The 14,104-nt window shown below is 29.8% G+C and overlaps 1 protein-coding gene across 2 annotated transcripts in view; it reads right to left on the bottom strand.

The window, feature by feature from the left end:
* LOC126744299 (pleckstrin homology domain-containing family G member 5) overlaps positions 1-14,104 on the bottom strand; it is a 171,620-nt gene that overhangs the window by 100,144 nt on the left and 57,372 nt on the right. For both annotated transcript variants that reach the window (XM_050451681.1, XM_050451680.1), the window contains one exon: positions 11,855-12,047. Coding sequence is in view for 1 of the 2 variants with exons in the window: in XM_050451680.1 (XP_050307637.1) it covers positions 11,855-12,047 (193 nt within the window). In the remaining variant the exon portion in view is untranslated. The remainder of the gene's footprint in view (positions 1-11,854; positions 12,048-14,104) is intronic.

The raw sequence follows: 14,104 nt of genomic DNA, 5'->3' as shown, positions 1-14,104 counted from the left end.
ATTCCTTTAAAACTATTTTTACTTAAAATAATCTTCTGGTGTGTTAATTTATTTATAATTATAAGTGATTTCTGTAAAATAGTACAGACTGGAGCTGATTTGGCTCAACAGTAATAAAGTGAAAGAATTTTTTTAAATTGAACTAGACACAAACACTTAATGTCTACTTTGTGACACTTAAAAAATACTTCTTCTTCAGTTAGTGTCTTCGTGTATTTTTTACATGATACAACAAAATGTTTTTTAGTCACCAGTGGAAACTAGAGTAAAATCGTACCAATTTTTAATGAGCCGTAATTTTTTTTTGTAAAACTAGTTTGTGTTTAAAAATTGGCGACTTGGTATGAATACACATTTTTTAATTTTATTAAAAATTCATTTATTTATAATAGTTCTTGTGAAAAGCTTTTATTGTTCCTATATTTTTTTGTTATATAAGGTTGTAGTAACTTTAGTAAAATCAGACTAAAAGTAAAAGAATAACATAAAAAAAAATAAAAATATTCCAGGAAGTTGAGGTTTTTTTTTTTAATTTTTCAAATAAATGCAAATTCAAAGGAATCCAAGAAAGCTGGTAATAATTGAGGAACCCAGAAAAAAAAACAGAAAAAAAATCAGTCTTCTAGGGATAATTTCAACTGCCTGGACGAACTTAAATACTTTTCTAATAACAATAAATTAACCAGCGAATAAAATAAATAATCTTTAATTTTTATTAGTTTTATGTTGGGCGCCAAAAATGTTCTTTTTTTGCTATTTGACTTTTTGATAAACTGTGAGTATTTTACTATTTTCTCCTAAAATGATATTAATGGACAACTTAGAGCGAAAAAGTAAAAACTGTTTCGCTATGTGTTCAACAGTATTGGCTCTAAAATGTTTAAAAGTCAAAAAAGTTGCCACTTTTAACCGCCTGTAGTTTAAGAACTGTTATAGCAAAATATAGCATGCAACCTATGAATTTATCATCATATTTAAAAAAATAATTTTGCCCTGATCACTTGAATAAGTTACACAGAACCCTCCATTTCTTTATCTTATAATAATTACAAAATTAAATTAAAAATTCATTTATTTATCAATTTTTTAGTAAAATTCTTCTATTGTTCTTATATTTTTTTTTAAATAGGTTTGTAGTAACTTTAGTAAAATCAGACTAAAATTAAAAGAAAATAAAAATATTCCAGGAAGTTGCGGTTTTTTTAAAATTCTTCATGTAGATGCAAATTTAAGGGAACCCGAGAAAACACCTTGGAAATAATTGTGGAACCCAAAAAAAAAAATGAAAAAACTTAGTACAGGGAATTATTCAGTAATTCCAGGGATTCTCTTTTTTTCCAGGCGACATATAATGCAAATCCAAAGGGAACTGAGTAAAATTAGAGGAAAAAGCATGGATCAGAAATTCTATTTTAAAACTGGAAGGCTTAAGGTAGTTGGGAACTCAGTTGCTTGAAAGAAGTTAATAATTTCAGATAGCTGACCTTTATTTCATTCCCAGGTAGTTCAGGTTAATCAAAATAAGAACTTCAAGGAAATATAAGCAAACTCAATCTCAAAATCTCAACTAATTTGAATTTCTTTTGTTATATTTCATTGTTTTCTCCAAGAAATATGGATAAAATCAAATAAAAGCATAAAATTTGCATCTTTGGTTAGTAGTTCAACTCAACTGCCATTGATCATCGCCAGAAATCAATCAATAATTCCACGCAGTTTTTAATGCATTTAAAAAAATACTTTTACTGTGGCTAGGGTCTAAATGTATTTTTTAAATGATGCTTTGGAGTGTTTTTAAGTTATAGTAAAAACTAGAGGAAAATCGAACAAATTTTCACTGAATGGTAAATTTTTTGTGAGGGCGGCTTTTGTTTGAAAATTCGCGACCTTCATCGCTTTGTATATAATTTAATAAATAAACAAAAAATTTAATTAAAAGTGCATTTATTTGAAATAGTGTTGTACCGTAGCCTTATTAAATTAAGTTTAAGTGTTTTATATATATTAGTAAAAGCTGAAGTAAAATCGGACCAAGAGACTAGTGCAACCATTCACTTTAAAAATACTTCTTCCATATTTATCGTCTTCGTAATTAAATTTAGTCTTTACTCATAAGAATTAAATTATGTTTTTCAGATGAAAGTTTAAAATAAATAATTTCAAACGCAAACTCGATTTCACATCCATAAAATCACATTTTTAATATCGTTTTATGGCTTTTTTTCAATTTTCCCGTGCGAGGTAAAATAAACCGATTTCCAGGCAATTTAACCGTAAATCTGAACAAAAGTCAACATTGACGAAAATTAAATATTTAGGAATAACATGAAATTCGATTAGGTCCGACGTGACATATGGACATCGAAATATAGATATAGATTTTGATATCGCAGTAATAAAATTCATTATCAGTAAAGTTTAATAGTTGATAATTTAATGATGCTTGGATTAACTCGCGTCCAAAATAGGAGAATGTTTTCTAAGCCATTACAGTTAATTTAATTGAAGTATCATAAGTGGCTTTTGAGAAAATTAAGTGCGAAAAGCAACATTTAAACCGAATTACATTAAACGCATAATTTAAATAAATATAGCGCACGTTTTATTACAAAAGACTCTCGTTTAAACAATCTGCCTTTAACCTGCCTCGACATTACCTACAAAACACATTAAAACAAAATTCTTGTGATAATATTTAAAAACAATTTTGGCGCGCTCGTTTTTCGCGTAACGTAAACCGGATAAAAATTCGACAAAAGCGATGACGTCGGTTTAAGGAGCGTCGCGATACTGATCCCCCGGCTGGCGTCGCGGCGTCAAGCGTCCGTTTTACCATCGAACCCCCCCTGGCGCCGACGAGGACGACGACGACGACGACGTCCGGGGGTAAAAAGGGTCATAGGGCCCAAGAAAATCACATTCATAACATCACATCATTTTAATAGCGAATCAGATTTTCAGTTTGATTTCCACTGAAGTAATTTTCCCAACGTCAGAATTTCCTTTAGTGGAAAATCTTTTCGCGTTTTCTTTGCTGTTGCAACGTTCCGGTCCCTGGACACGTAGCACTTCGAGATAACTTTTACATTATCTCGGAAAAGGGGTCTTATTGAAAAGGGGTTTTGGAGTGTGGTTATTGCCGTGAAACATTTCTGAAGAATTTGGTCTCGTTGGTGCCGAGGGACCCTGTGCAATTTTGGATATGCAATGGGAAAAGTTATTAAATTAAATTTCGGTTAAACCTCCCGGGGATAGTGCTGATTCTTCTTGTGCGGTCCTGAGGAAAATTGAGTTTCAGTGGGAGATTATCAGCAGAGAGTGTTCTGCATTTGTGGAAAAATGTCTGTATAGGTTAATGGAAAAATTTTGTAATTCATTGCAGTTGATTTTATTATGTTAAATCTGGGTTACGAGCACATAAGCTAGGAGCCATTATCGAGGCACAAAATACAGCGGCATCAAGAATTTTTCTTGTATAATTAGACTATTTAGCCTGAAAAACACTATTCCCATACGATTCGGACACTATCAATAAAACAAAACAATTATATATAAAATAGAGATAAAAATTGTATTCTCATTTATATATCCTTATCTCAGTCTGAAAATTAGAGAAGGATGAGAATAAAGTGATACTTTTCTGGTGTTGTTATACCAAGTAAACCCGAAAAGCACTATTTCTAGATGATCCAGACACTACCAATAAAATGAAACCATGATGTATAGAATAGAGAAAAAAATTAAATTTTCATTTATATATCTCTATCTCAGTCTGAAAGGTAGAGGAGAATGGGAATAAAGTGAAATTTTTTAGGTATAAATAGACCAAATAAACCTGAAAAACACTATTTCAAGACGATCCATACACTATCAATAAAATTAAACCATAATATAGAAAATAGAGGGAAAAATTGAATTATCATTAATATATCCCTATCTTAGTGTGAAAAGTAGAGGAGAATATGAATAAAGTGATATTTTTGATTTTTTTTTTATTTAATTCTAAATATACCCAGGTTCAACTTCTGATTAATTAGATGTAGTTGACCGTATTTATATAAATTGCGAGTTATATTTTGATAGGATGACAATGGAATTGTTCATGTTAATTGATAAATAGGTTGGCGTATCTGGAAAAATATGAAGTGGCTTTATATGCCATCAAATTTTAGGTTAAAACCTGCAATAATTAAGAAAAAATGCCTGGAATAAAATTAATAACTAACCCTTTTATATCTTCCAGGCATTTGAATGAATTTTTAATATAATTTCGGAAATTTGGAATAATTCTGTTGTCTTTCAGATATTTGAAGCAATTTGAAATTTCATGGTTGGTTTTCACATAATTTTTCGTATATTCTAGGCATTTGCAGCGTTTTTTTTAAATGTATGCATTTAATCTTTTAAAGTAATTTTTATATGTCTTCCAAGGAATAATTTTTAATTTTTTTCAAGTTTTGTCAGTTCTATTTGTTACAGAAATTTGAAGTCATTTGTTGGTTATTTCAGGCATTTGAAGTAATTGAAAAAAATTTCCAGACATTCGAAATTAAAATACACTCAAAAAGCCTGGAAAAGATGATTTTTTTCAAAACTTGATAAAATACCTTGAATAAAGATAGAAACTGTCCATAGTCAAACGTCCAAAAGATATGGAAACTTGCCTATAATATAGCGTAACAAGAAATGTCCAATTGTGTTCAGAAAACATGTACAGGGAAAAAAACAAAAATGGCTTCAAATCCCTGGAAAACATAAAAAATTGTTTCCTGAAAGACATACAAAAATTATATCAAATGCCTGGAATCAACTTAAAAATTATGTCGTTAAAAATTAAGAAATTTCCATCATCAAATTTTAGGTTAAAACCTGCAATAATTAAGAAAAAAATACCTGGAATAAAATTAATAACTAACCTTTTTATATTTTCCAGGCATTTAAATGAATTTTTAATTCAATTCCGGAAATTTGCAATAATTCTGTAGTCTTTCAGGTGTTTGAAGCAATTTGAAATTTCATGGTTGGTTTTCACATAATTTTTCGTATATTCTAGGCATTTGCAGCGTTTTTTTTAAATGTATGCATTTAATCTTTTAAAGTAATTTTTATATGTCTTCCAAGGAATAATTTTTAATTTTTTTCAAGTTTGGTCAGTTCTATTTGTCACAGAAATTTGAAATAATTTGTTGGTTCTTTCAGGCTTTTAAAGTAATTCAAAAAAATTTCCAGGCATTTGAAATCAAAATACACTCAATAAGCCCGGAAAAAATTATTTTTTTTCAATGCTCTGGTATTATAAAAATAAGCCCAAATACCTTGAATAAAGGTAAAAACTGTCCATAGTCAAACGTCCAAAAGATATGGAAACTTGCCTATAATATAGCATAACAAGAAATGTCCAAATGTGTCCAGAAAACATGTACAGGGAAAAAAGCAAAAATGGCTTCAAATCCCTGGAAAACATAAAAAATTGTTTCCTGAAAGACATACAAAAATTATATCAAATGCCTGGAATCAACTTAAAAATTATGTCGTTAAAAATTAAGAAATTTCCATCATCAAATTTTAGGTTAAAACCTGCAATAATTAAGAAAAAAATACCTGGAATAAAATTAATAACTAACCTTTTTATATTTTCCAGGCATTTAAATGAATTTTTAATTCAATTCCGGAAATTTGCAATAATTCTGTAGTCTTTCAGGTGTTTGAAGCAATTTGAAATTTCATGGTTGGTTTTCACATAATTTTTCGTATATTCTAGGCATTTGCAGCGTTTTTTTTAAATGTATGCATTTAATCTTTTAAAGTAATTTTTATATGTCTTCCAAGGAATAATTTTTAATTTTTTTCAAGTTTGGTCAGTTCTATTTGTCACAGAAATTTGAAATAATTTGTTGGTTCTTTCAGGCTTTTAAAGTAATTCAAAAAAATTTCCAGGCATTTGAAATCAAAATACACTCAATAAGCCCGGAAAAAATTATTTTTTTTCAATGCTCTGGTATTATAAAAATAAGCCCAAATACCTTGAATAAAGGTAAAAACTGTCCATAGTCAAACGTCCAAAAGATATGGAAACTTGCCTATAATATAGCATAACAAGAAATGTCCAAATGCGTCCAGAAAACATGTACAGGGAAAAAAGTAAAAATGGCTTCAAATCCCTGGAAAACATAAAAAATTGTTTCCTGGAATACATACAAAAATTATATTAAATGCCTGAAATCAACTTAAAAATTATATCGTTAAAAATTAAGAAATTTCCATGATCAAATTTTAGGTTAAAACTTAAAACCTGCAATAATTAAGAAAAAATGCCTGGAATAAAATTAATAGCTAACCCTCTTATATTTTCCAGGCACTTGAATGAATTTTTAATATAATTCCGGAAATTTGGAATAATTCTTTTGCTTTTCAGGTATTTGAAGCAATTTAAAATGTCATGGTTGGTTTTCACATAATTTTTCGTATATTGTAGGCACTTGCAGCGGTTTTTTAAATGTATGCATTTAATTATTTGAAATAATTTTTATATGTCTTCCAAGGAATAATTTTTAATTTTTTTCAAGTTTTGTCAGTTCTATTTGTTACAGAAATTTGAAGTCATTTGTTGGTTCTTTCAGGCATTTAATGTAATTGAAAAAAATTTCCAGGCATTCGAATTCAATATACACTCAATAAGCCCGGAATAAATTATTTTTTTTCAATGCTCTGGTATTATAAAAATAAGCCCAAATACCTTGAATAAAGGTAGAAACTGTCCATAGTCAAATCTCCAAAAGATATGAAAACTTGCCTATAATATAGCATAACAAGAAATATCCAAATGTGTCCAGAAAACATGTACAGGGAAAAAAGTAAAAATGGCTTCAAATCCCTGGAAAACATAAAAATTGTTTCCTGAAAGACATACAATAATTATATCAAATGCCTGGAATCAACTTAAAAATTATGTCGTTAAAAATTAAGAAATTTCCATCATCAAATTTTAGGTTAAAACCTGCAATAATTAAGAAAAAATGCCTGGAATAAAATTAATTACTAATTCTTTTATATTTTCCAGGCATTTGAATGAATTTTTGATATAATTCCGGAAATTTGGAATAATTCTGTTGTCTTTCAGGTATTTGAAGCAATTTGAAATTTCATGGTTGGTTTTCACATAATTTTTCGTATATTGTAGGCATTTGCAGCGGTTTTTTAAGTGTATGCATTTAATCGTTTGAAATAATTTTTATATGTAATTTTTTTCAAGCTTTGTCAGTTCTATTTGTTACAGAAATTTAAAGTTATTTGTTGGTTCTTTTAGGCATTTGAAGTAATTGAAAAAAATTTCCAGGCATTCGAAATCAAAATACACTCAAAAAGCCTGGAAAAGATTATTTTTTTCAATGCTCTGGCATTATAAAAATAAGCTCAAATACCTTGAATAGAGGTAAAAACTGTTCCTAGTCAAATGTCCAAAAGATATGGAAACTTGCTTCAAGTCCCTGGAAAACATACAAAAATTATATCAAATGCCTGGAATAAACTTAAAAATTATGTCAAATTCCTTGGAAAAAATTACACTAAATACCTGGAAAATTATGAAAATGAGCTCAAAAGTCAATTCCAGGAAAAACTGCCCAGAATGGCTTTAACAGTCCAAATACCGCGGTAGTTAGATAAGTTATCTAAAAATGCCTGGACGAATATCAAACTCTGCGAAAAAAATCCATTGTCACCTAAAATATTGGAACTTCTGGAACCATCATCATTTATATAACGTGTAATTTTTTTGTGTGGTAACAAAACTTATATATAAAGCTAAGTAATCAATAAATTAATTTATTAACAATTTTCTCCCCTTGCCTCTACTAAGACTAATTATCAGGACAAACTGTTGGTAAGTACAGTTAAAGCATAAAGCAGAGTAGGTAGGACCCCCTAGTTTTTTTTTTTTTTTGCTTTATATTTGTTTGCTGTAATGTCTTGGCGCTAAATTTTATATTTTTAATTTTATCACTAAATTCGCGATTGTTTTCAGAAGGAGAGGGAGGAGATGATTTACACGGAAATTATATCCGGAAAATAATAATTATTTCGGTGGGTTAGTGGATCAAAGGCGCTAGTTGGATTGTTAATTATTTATATGAAAATGTCTTGTTTTTGCCAAAAAAAAAATCCAAATGACCAAAAAAAAATTAAAACTTTCTACTAACATGTGAGTAATTGTGGCTTTAAATACCAAGAGAAACAGTTAAAATGGTATTGGAAAAATTATAATTGCCTGGTATTATTAGATCAACTAACCGCGAAAAACACTATTTACAGATAATCCAGACACTATAAATAAAATGAAACCATGATACAGAAAATACAGGGAAAAATTGGATTCTCATTTATATATCTCTATTTCTTTACTACTTTCTTTTAGATTTGTAAAGTAATTTTTATTGCAGGGTCTTAAACTAATATCCAATTTTATTTCATGCATTTAAAGCATTTGAACTAATTTCTTTATAGCGGTTGAAATTTTGGTTTATTTTTTTTAGGTATTTGAAGTCATTATTATTTCAGCCTTTTGGAAGAATTTTCAAATTTTATTCCAAGCACTCAACGTCATTTTGAGCCCGTTTCTTATCCTTGGGCTTTTAAGGTCATAATTTGACATTAAATGTTATAGACTTTTGAAGTAGTTTTTAATTTTATTCCAGGTTGAACTTGACACTTTTCCTAGTAAATTTCAGTAAAAAAAGCCGATTTACTATCCACTTTTTGCGTGGATCAGTGACATGCCAATAGCAGATTTGGGTCTCGATGGACAAGAAAATTACGGTCACTCATTGAAATTCGAAACTGGAAAAGGGTATGGACAGCTGCCTAAATGCCTCCTCCCCTTCCCTCTACAGGGTGTTCGAAAAATAGACGGAGATATTTCAATAGGTAATTCCTTGTAAAAAAATATGAGAAAAAGTTTCTATAACATCCTGGGACCCGAGCTTTTTCAAATCACTATTTTAAAAGAAATTACAGATTAGGGGTGGTTTTGGAATAAAAAACAAGTCTTATTTTTTATTTACTTAATTTTTTTGTTTTTAAAGAAAACAAAAATAGGTGCAATAAAATGAACATCAGGACAAAATGCTTACAAAATTTTTTACAAAATATTTTAGTTTTTTGATTACACCCTGGATTCTATCTATCTTATCAAAAAGAGGGCAGATTTTAAAAATCTTATCAGCCATTCGCGTTAATTTTCGAAAATATCTCCATCAATAACTACCTTCAAATTACTTCTAATTTAAAAATATCTAAAACTTGTCATGGTACTAGCAATACTACTTATTTGAGCTTAACCTCAGTTATTTTAGCCCAGTTTTGAGGAATTTTAGGCAAGACATCATAATTGAAATTCCAAAAAAAGGTCTTCTTCATCGGCATAGGTTTACCTTTGTCTTGTAAAATCTAACATTTGTGCAATTGTAAATCTTTTTGAAATATGAATTTCCAAAATACATATCCATGTAATCCCCAATTTTCCACTTTTGTCTTTCAGGTTCAGCAAAGTTGACATCTCGAGAGAAAAAAAAGGAACCCATTTTTTACCATTTAAGCTTCTTATAGAGAACTTTCCTTCTAGTTTCACTTAAGGGCTCGTCATCGGAATCATATGCAGATGATAAATTAATGTCCTCACAAACTGTGTTAGCTATAGGTCATAAAATTCTTTTCATGTGGCTCAATTGAGGCATCATCATCGTCATCGCTTTTCCAAGCATTCCAAAAGCTTTTCATTATCTTCCCTCGGTCTTAAATAAGTTTTGCCGCCAAAAATGTCTAAAGGAAAAATTAAAGACAAATAAAAATTTGTATTCCCAAGTGCTTGTGTCCTTAGTCTAGATTAAAAACTGCAAGGAACGTGTAAAAAAAGCGACATAACTTATTATTTTATTTACTTACCGTCAATTTTTGTTTTTTGAAACGACGCCATTACGATATCGATATTTACTAGTAAATGAGTATAGAAATAATTTTGTCCGATGTTTGTTTATTTGTCCACTACGATGGATCGTGGGGGTTAGCGCTGCAAATTTAATTGTTGATACTTCGTTCACTGGACAAAACTGGTTTATTAATTTTTAGAAAAAAATCACAGGTGCCTTGGAAGATAAAAAATCAAAAACATTTCTAGGAGCTTTTTAGTGTAACAACAACTACAACAAATGTTGGAAATGTCCACCATCCATTTCTGTACACCTTCTCACTCGACGAGGTCTATTTCTCACTTCTTCGCAAGCATTTACAATGTTAACTTTTCTATTGTTTGTATGGGACTAGCATAAACCAGACTTTTAAGGTGTCTCCCAAATATATATATATTTCCCGTCCTAAATCTAATAGATTAAAATCTATTTATCGGATTTAAATCAGGAAAGCGAGGTGGTCATTGAAATGGTCCCCCTTCAAAACGGTATTTATTTTTTTTTGTCGAAAATGAAGTGAGATATGAAAAAAATACAAGAGGCAAAAAAATTGTACTTTTAAATGCTTAATCAAAAAATAAATATTAAAGTTGGAAAAAAGGCAGTGGCGTACATTGGGACCTTATAATTTTATTCTAATTAGGGCTAAATGAGCCTCTTAATACAACAAGTAATACTGCTAAATTTCAAAAGAAGCGAGTAAATATTTTTTTAGTATTAATAAAAAAATAATTAAAAAAAAAAAATTTTACCCTGTATCTTGAAAACTGTGCATTTCCGGACCTATGTTTATAGAAACTTTTTATCATATTTTTTTACAAGGAATGATCCCATTAAAATATCTCCGTCTATTTTTCGAACACCCTCTACAAAAACTGGTTTTATTCATCTATTAATATAATAAAAACCTCAAAGTTAATTAAGGCAAATCGAGAACGCATTCTTGAAAAGCTCAAACACGATTTTCCGCGCACATATTTATTCGGGGCGATCACGCGAAGATAAAAATGCCTCCGCGTCTCTTTCCGAAGCGAACCTAATGAATTAATGTAGAAAAGTCCGGATTCGGGGTTAAATTTAGCCGAATAATATCTGCGGCCTAAATTATAAAAGATTAGGGTTTGGCACGCAACAAAGTTCTTTCAAGTGTTACTTCTATTTTTGGGAGAAAATAAATTAATTACCAAAAACTACAATAAAATAAATAACGCCATTATTCAAGTATTTCTTTGTACATACAATGCAAAAACATATGAAAATGTACGCTCACATCATATGCACAAGAATAGGGAAGTTTCGCCTCTTGGCCACTCTTCCACTCAACCAATTCGCCAGATATTAAGTTCACCATCTTTAAATGTTAACAGAGAAAGTCCAGTAGAACGCTTTTAGGAGATAACACTGAGGATAAAACAGTTTTAACCAATCATAACAATGCAATATATAAAGTTCTAAAAATCTACTGCACATCTAATAAATACCTCTTGTAATTAGACCTTAAATAACCAGTATTGCATAGCTTACATTTAAGAGGTAAGTTATTATATAAGTTAACACAATTATAACTGAAGCGTTGTGGCATTGTTAAATAATTTTTATCTCGTAAAGAGCGATTATGCACAGCCTTCCTATAAATTAGTTTTTTAAAACAAATATACCGGTTGTTGACACATATTTAGTTTTTAAAATTATTATACCAGTTATCACACTTGAGGGAACCCAACTCTTTTATATTTTCTGAGACATGATTAAATTTTCTTAATTTATAAACAAATCTACAGCATGTATTCTGAACATATTGTATCCGTTTTTTACTTACAACATGTAAGAATGGATAATATACTATGAAACAATACGAATAAATAGACATAATAATAGATTTCCACACTTACCTTTTCGTCAACCGCTTTCTTTCTAGGTCTTTCAGCCACGAACGTGGCTGGATGTCGCACTTTTTGTCTAGTGGCATTGTGTCTTTTCAGTTTCACGTAAGTTCCAGTTCCGGAATTGTTAATGCTTTGAGTGGAACTCCGGAAGCTGATGGTGCCATCTTGGGACTCGCTCAGTTCTCTAGTACGCCTCCCTCTGAAAAAACATCATTTTTATTATTGATGATAATCCAACCTGATCTTAACGTTTATTAATCATGAAAGCACCTTAACTACTTGTAACTGCTCTAGCCTAAATCCCACCCCTCCCCATTAATAATCCCGTTATTAAGTCGTTGCCTATAAATTAACATCATAATTAATTAGTTTAATTAATATTACGTTGTGGCGGCTTATGTATTTCCCTCATTAATTATTGTTAAAGTATAATTACAATAATGTATTATTATAAATTATTCGCTTTAATTCATTTTGTGTGTGTATGTATATATATATGGAATTATTGATTTACTTAGTCGGCCCAGGATTAACATGTTAAACTACTTTTATCGTGAGATAAGGTTTTGGTATGAACAAATTTTAATTAATTTGATAAGTCGCATTTAATACGGATTAGATAAGAGTTTTGTGTCATTTTTGTGGCGATTTTTTTATTGGGTATGACGGTTAGTTTTATGAACATTTTATTTTTATTTAATATAATAAATAGTTCAATTCTTATATTAACTTTTTTTATGTTAATTAAATATATAATTGTATAGAATCTTTAAAGAACATAGCTGAATAGACAAAGGTGTTTACTGGCATTAATACTACTAAGCAGAGCTTACGTAAACCAATATTGTAGTCTTAAATCATCAATATTAGTCATTCGTTTACAAGATATTTATTAATAATTAAAAAACTTGTAGATACAAGGTACTGCTTTACTTCTTTTCTAAAGTGACAATTTATTATAGAACAGTGGCTTATATAAAAAAGAAGAACAAGTAGTACGTTTTCAAAAGTTCCATATTACGGATCAATTCAAAATATTGAAATTTAAGATAATGCAATTGATGAATGAATACTATGATTTAAAACAAAATTGACACATGAACATTTCAAGATGGCTGCTGGGCGCCATCTTGGAAAAAAAATTAAATGGAAAGGGTGGTACATCATTTTGAAGCTCCTGACGAGTACTTTATCACCCTAGAATATAAATTCAATATCTTTAGCTACTACAAAATGGTGGTACATTTAACAATTACCTGAATACATTAACATTTAACTTGATATATCGAATAAATACATTGAGTTCAATTGAGAAGATACTGGAAATGGTTGCCTTAAGCTTCTTGGCACAAGAGCAGTCGAAAATTTCACACCGAACATTTTCAAACAACATCGATATTTCTGCAAATATTCGTTATTGTTTGTCGTAACTCCAATACTGAGGCAGGTTCAGTTTCGTACATATTTTACTTCAAATAGTCCCATAAAAAAAATCTAGAGGTGTCAAATCTGGCGAGCGAGCTGGCCATTCCAGAGGTCCTCGACGTCTATTTGAAGCAAAAGGTGTACGAAACTTCAGTATTATTATTTACGACGGACAATAAGGAATATTTGTAGAAATGGAAGTCCAATATCTCGATTTTTAGTGTATAGATTTCAATAAATTGATCAAAGTTGTTTGAAAAGCCCTTGGAGTTCATAGAAATTAATAATTACAACAATTTAGTAAAACATCATTTTCTTCTCATCCTCTTCTAATTTTCTGATTGAGATAAAGATATATCAATAAGAATTCAATTTTTCCACCTATAGTCTATATCGTCGTTTCATTTCCTAAACAAAGTTTATATTTACTGCAATTAGTGTTTATCTTTCATAATGTGTTCAGTTATATTTAATGAACATTGTTTGGAAAAAAAACAACACAACTAACCCTGGTACATACAAAGAAAACTTGTTCGTGATTACCTAAATGATGCATTTCCAGGTAGATGGATTCGAGGAAAAATGACCATCCAGGTCGCCAGATTTAACACATTTGGACTTTTTCTTATGGGGCTATTTAAGCCACAAAATTCTTATCTTTGAAAGAACGAATAAGTAATTAGAAATGTTAAGAAAAATTTAAATACTGAACAGAATTAAGTGCCTAATAATTAATATCTAAGTACCATTTTTACTTCGCTGAGGGAACTTATACTCAGAACGTACTTTGGTACTCTCACTACCACAGGCTAGAAAAACGTAATATTAAAA

The sequence above is a fragment of the Anthonomus grandis genome, chromosome 13 (genome assembly GCF_022605725.1).
Source record: "Anthonomus grandis grandis chromosome 13, icAntGran1.3, whole genome shotgun sequence".
NCBI classification, from domain to species: Eukaryota; Metazoa; Arthropoda; class Insecta; order Coleoptera; family Curculionidae; genus Anthonomus; species Anthonomus grandis.
This window is presented reverse-complemented; position numbering and strand designations above follow the sequence as displayed.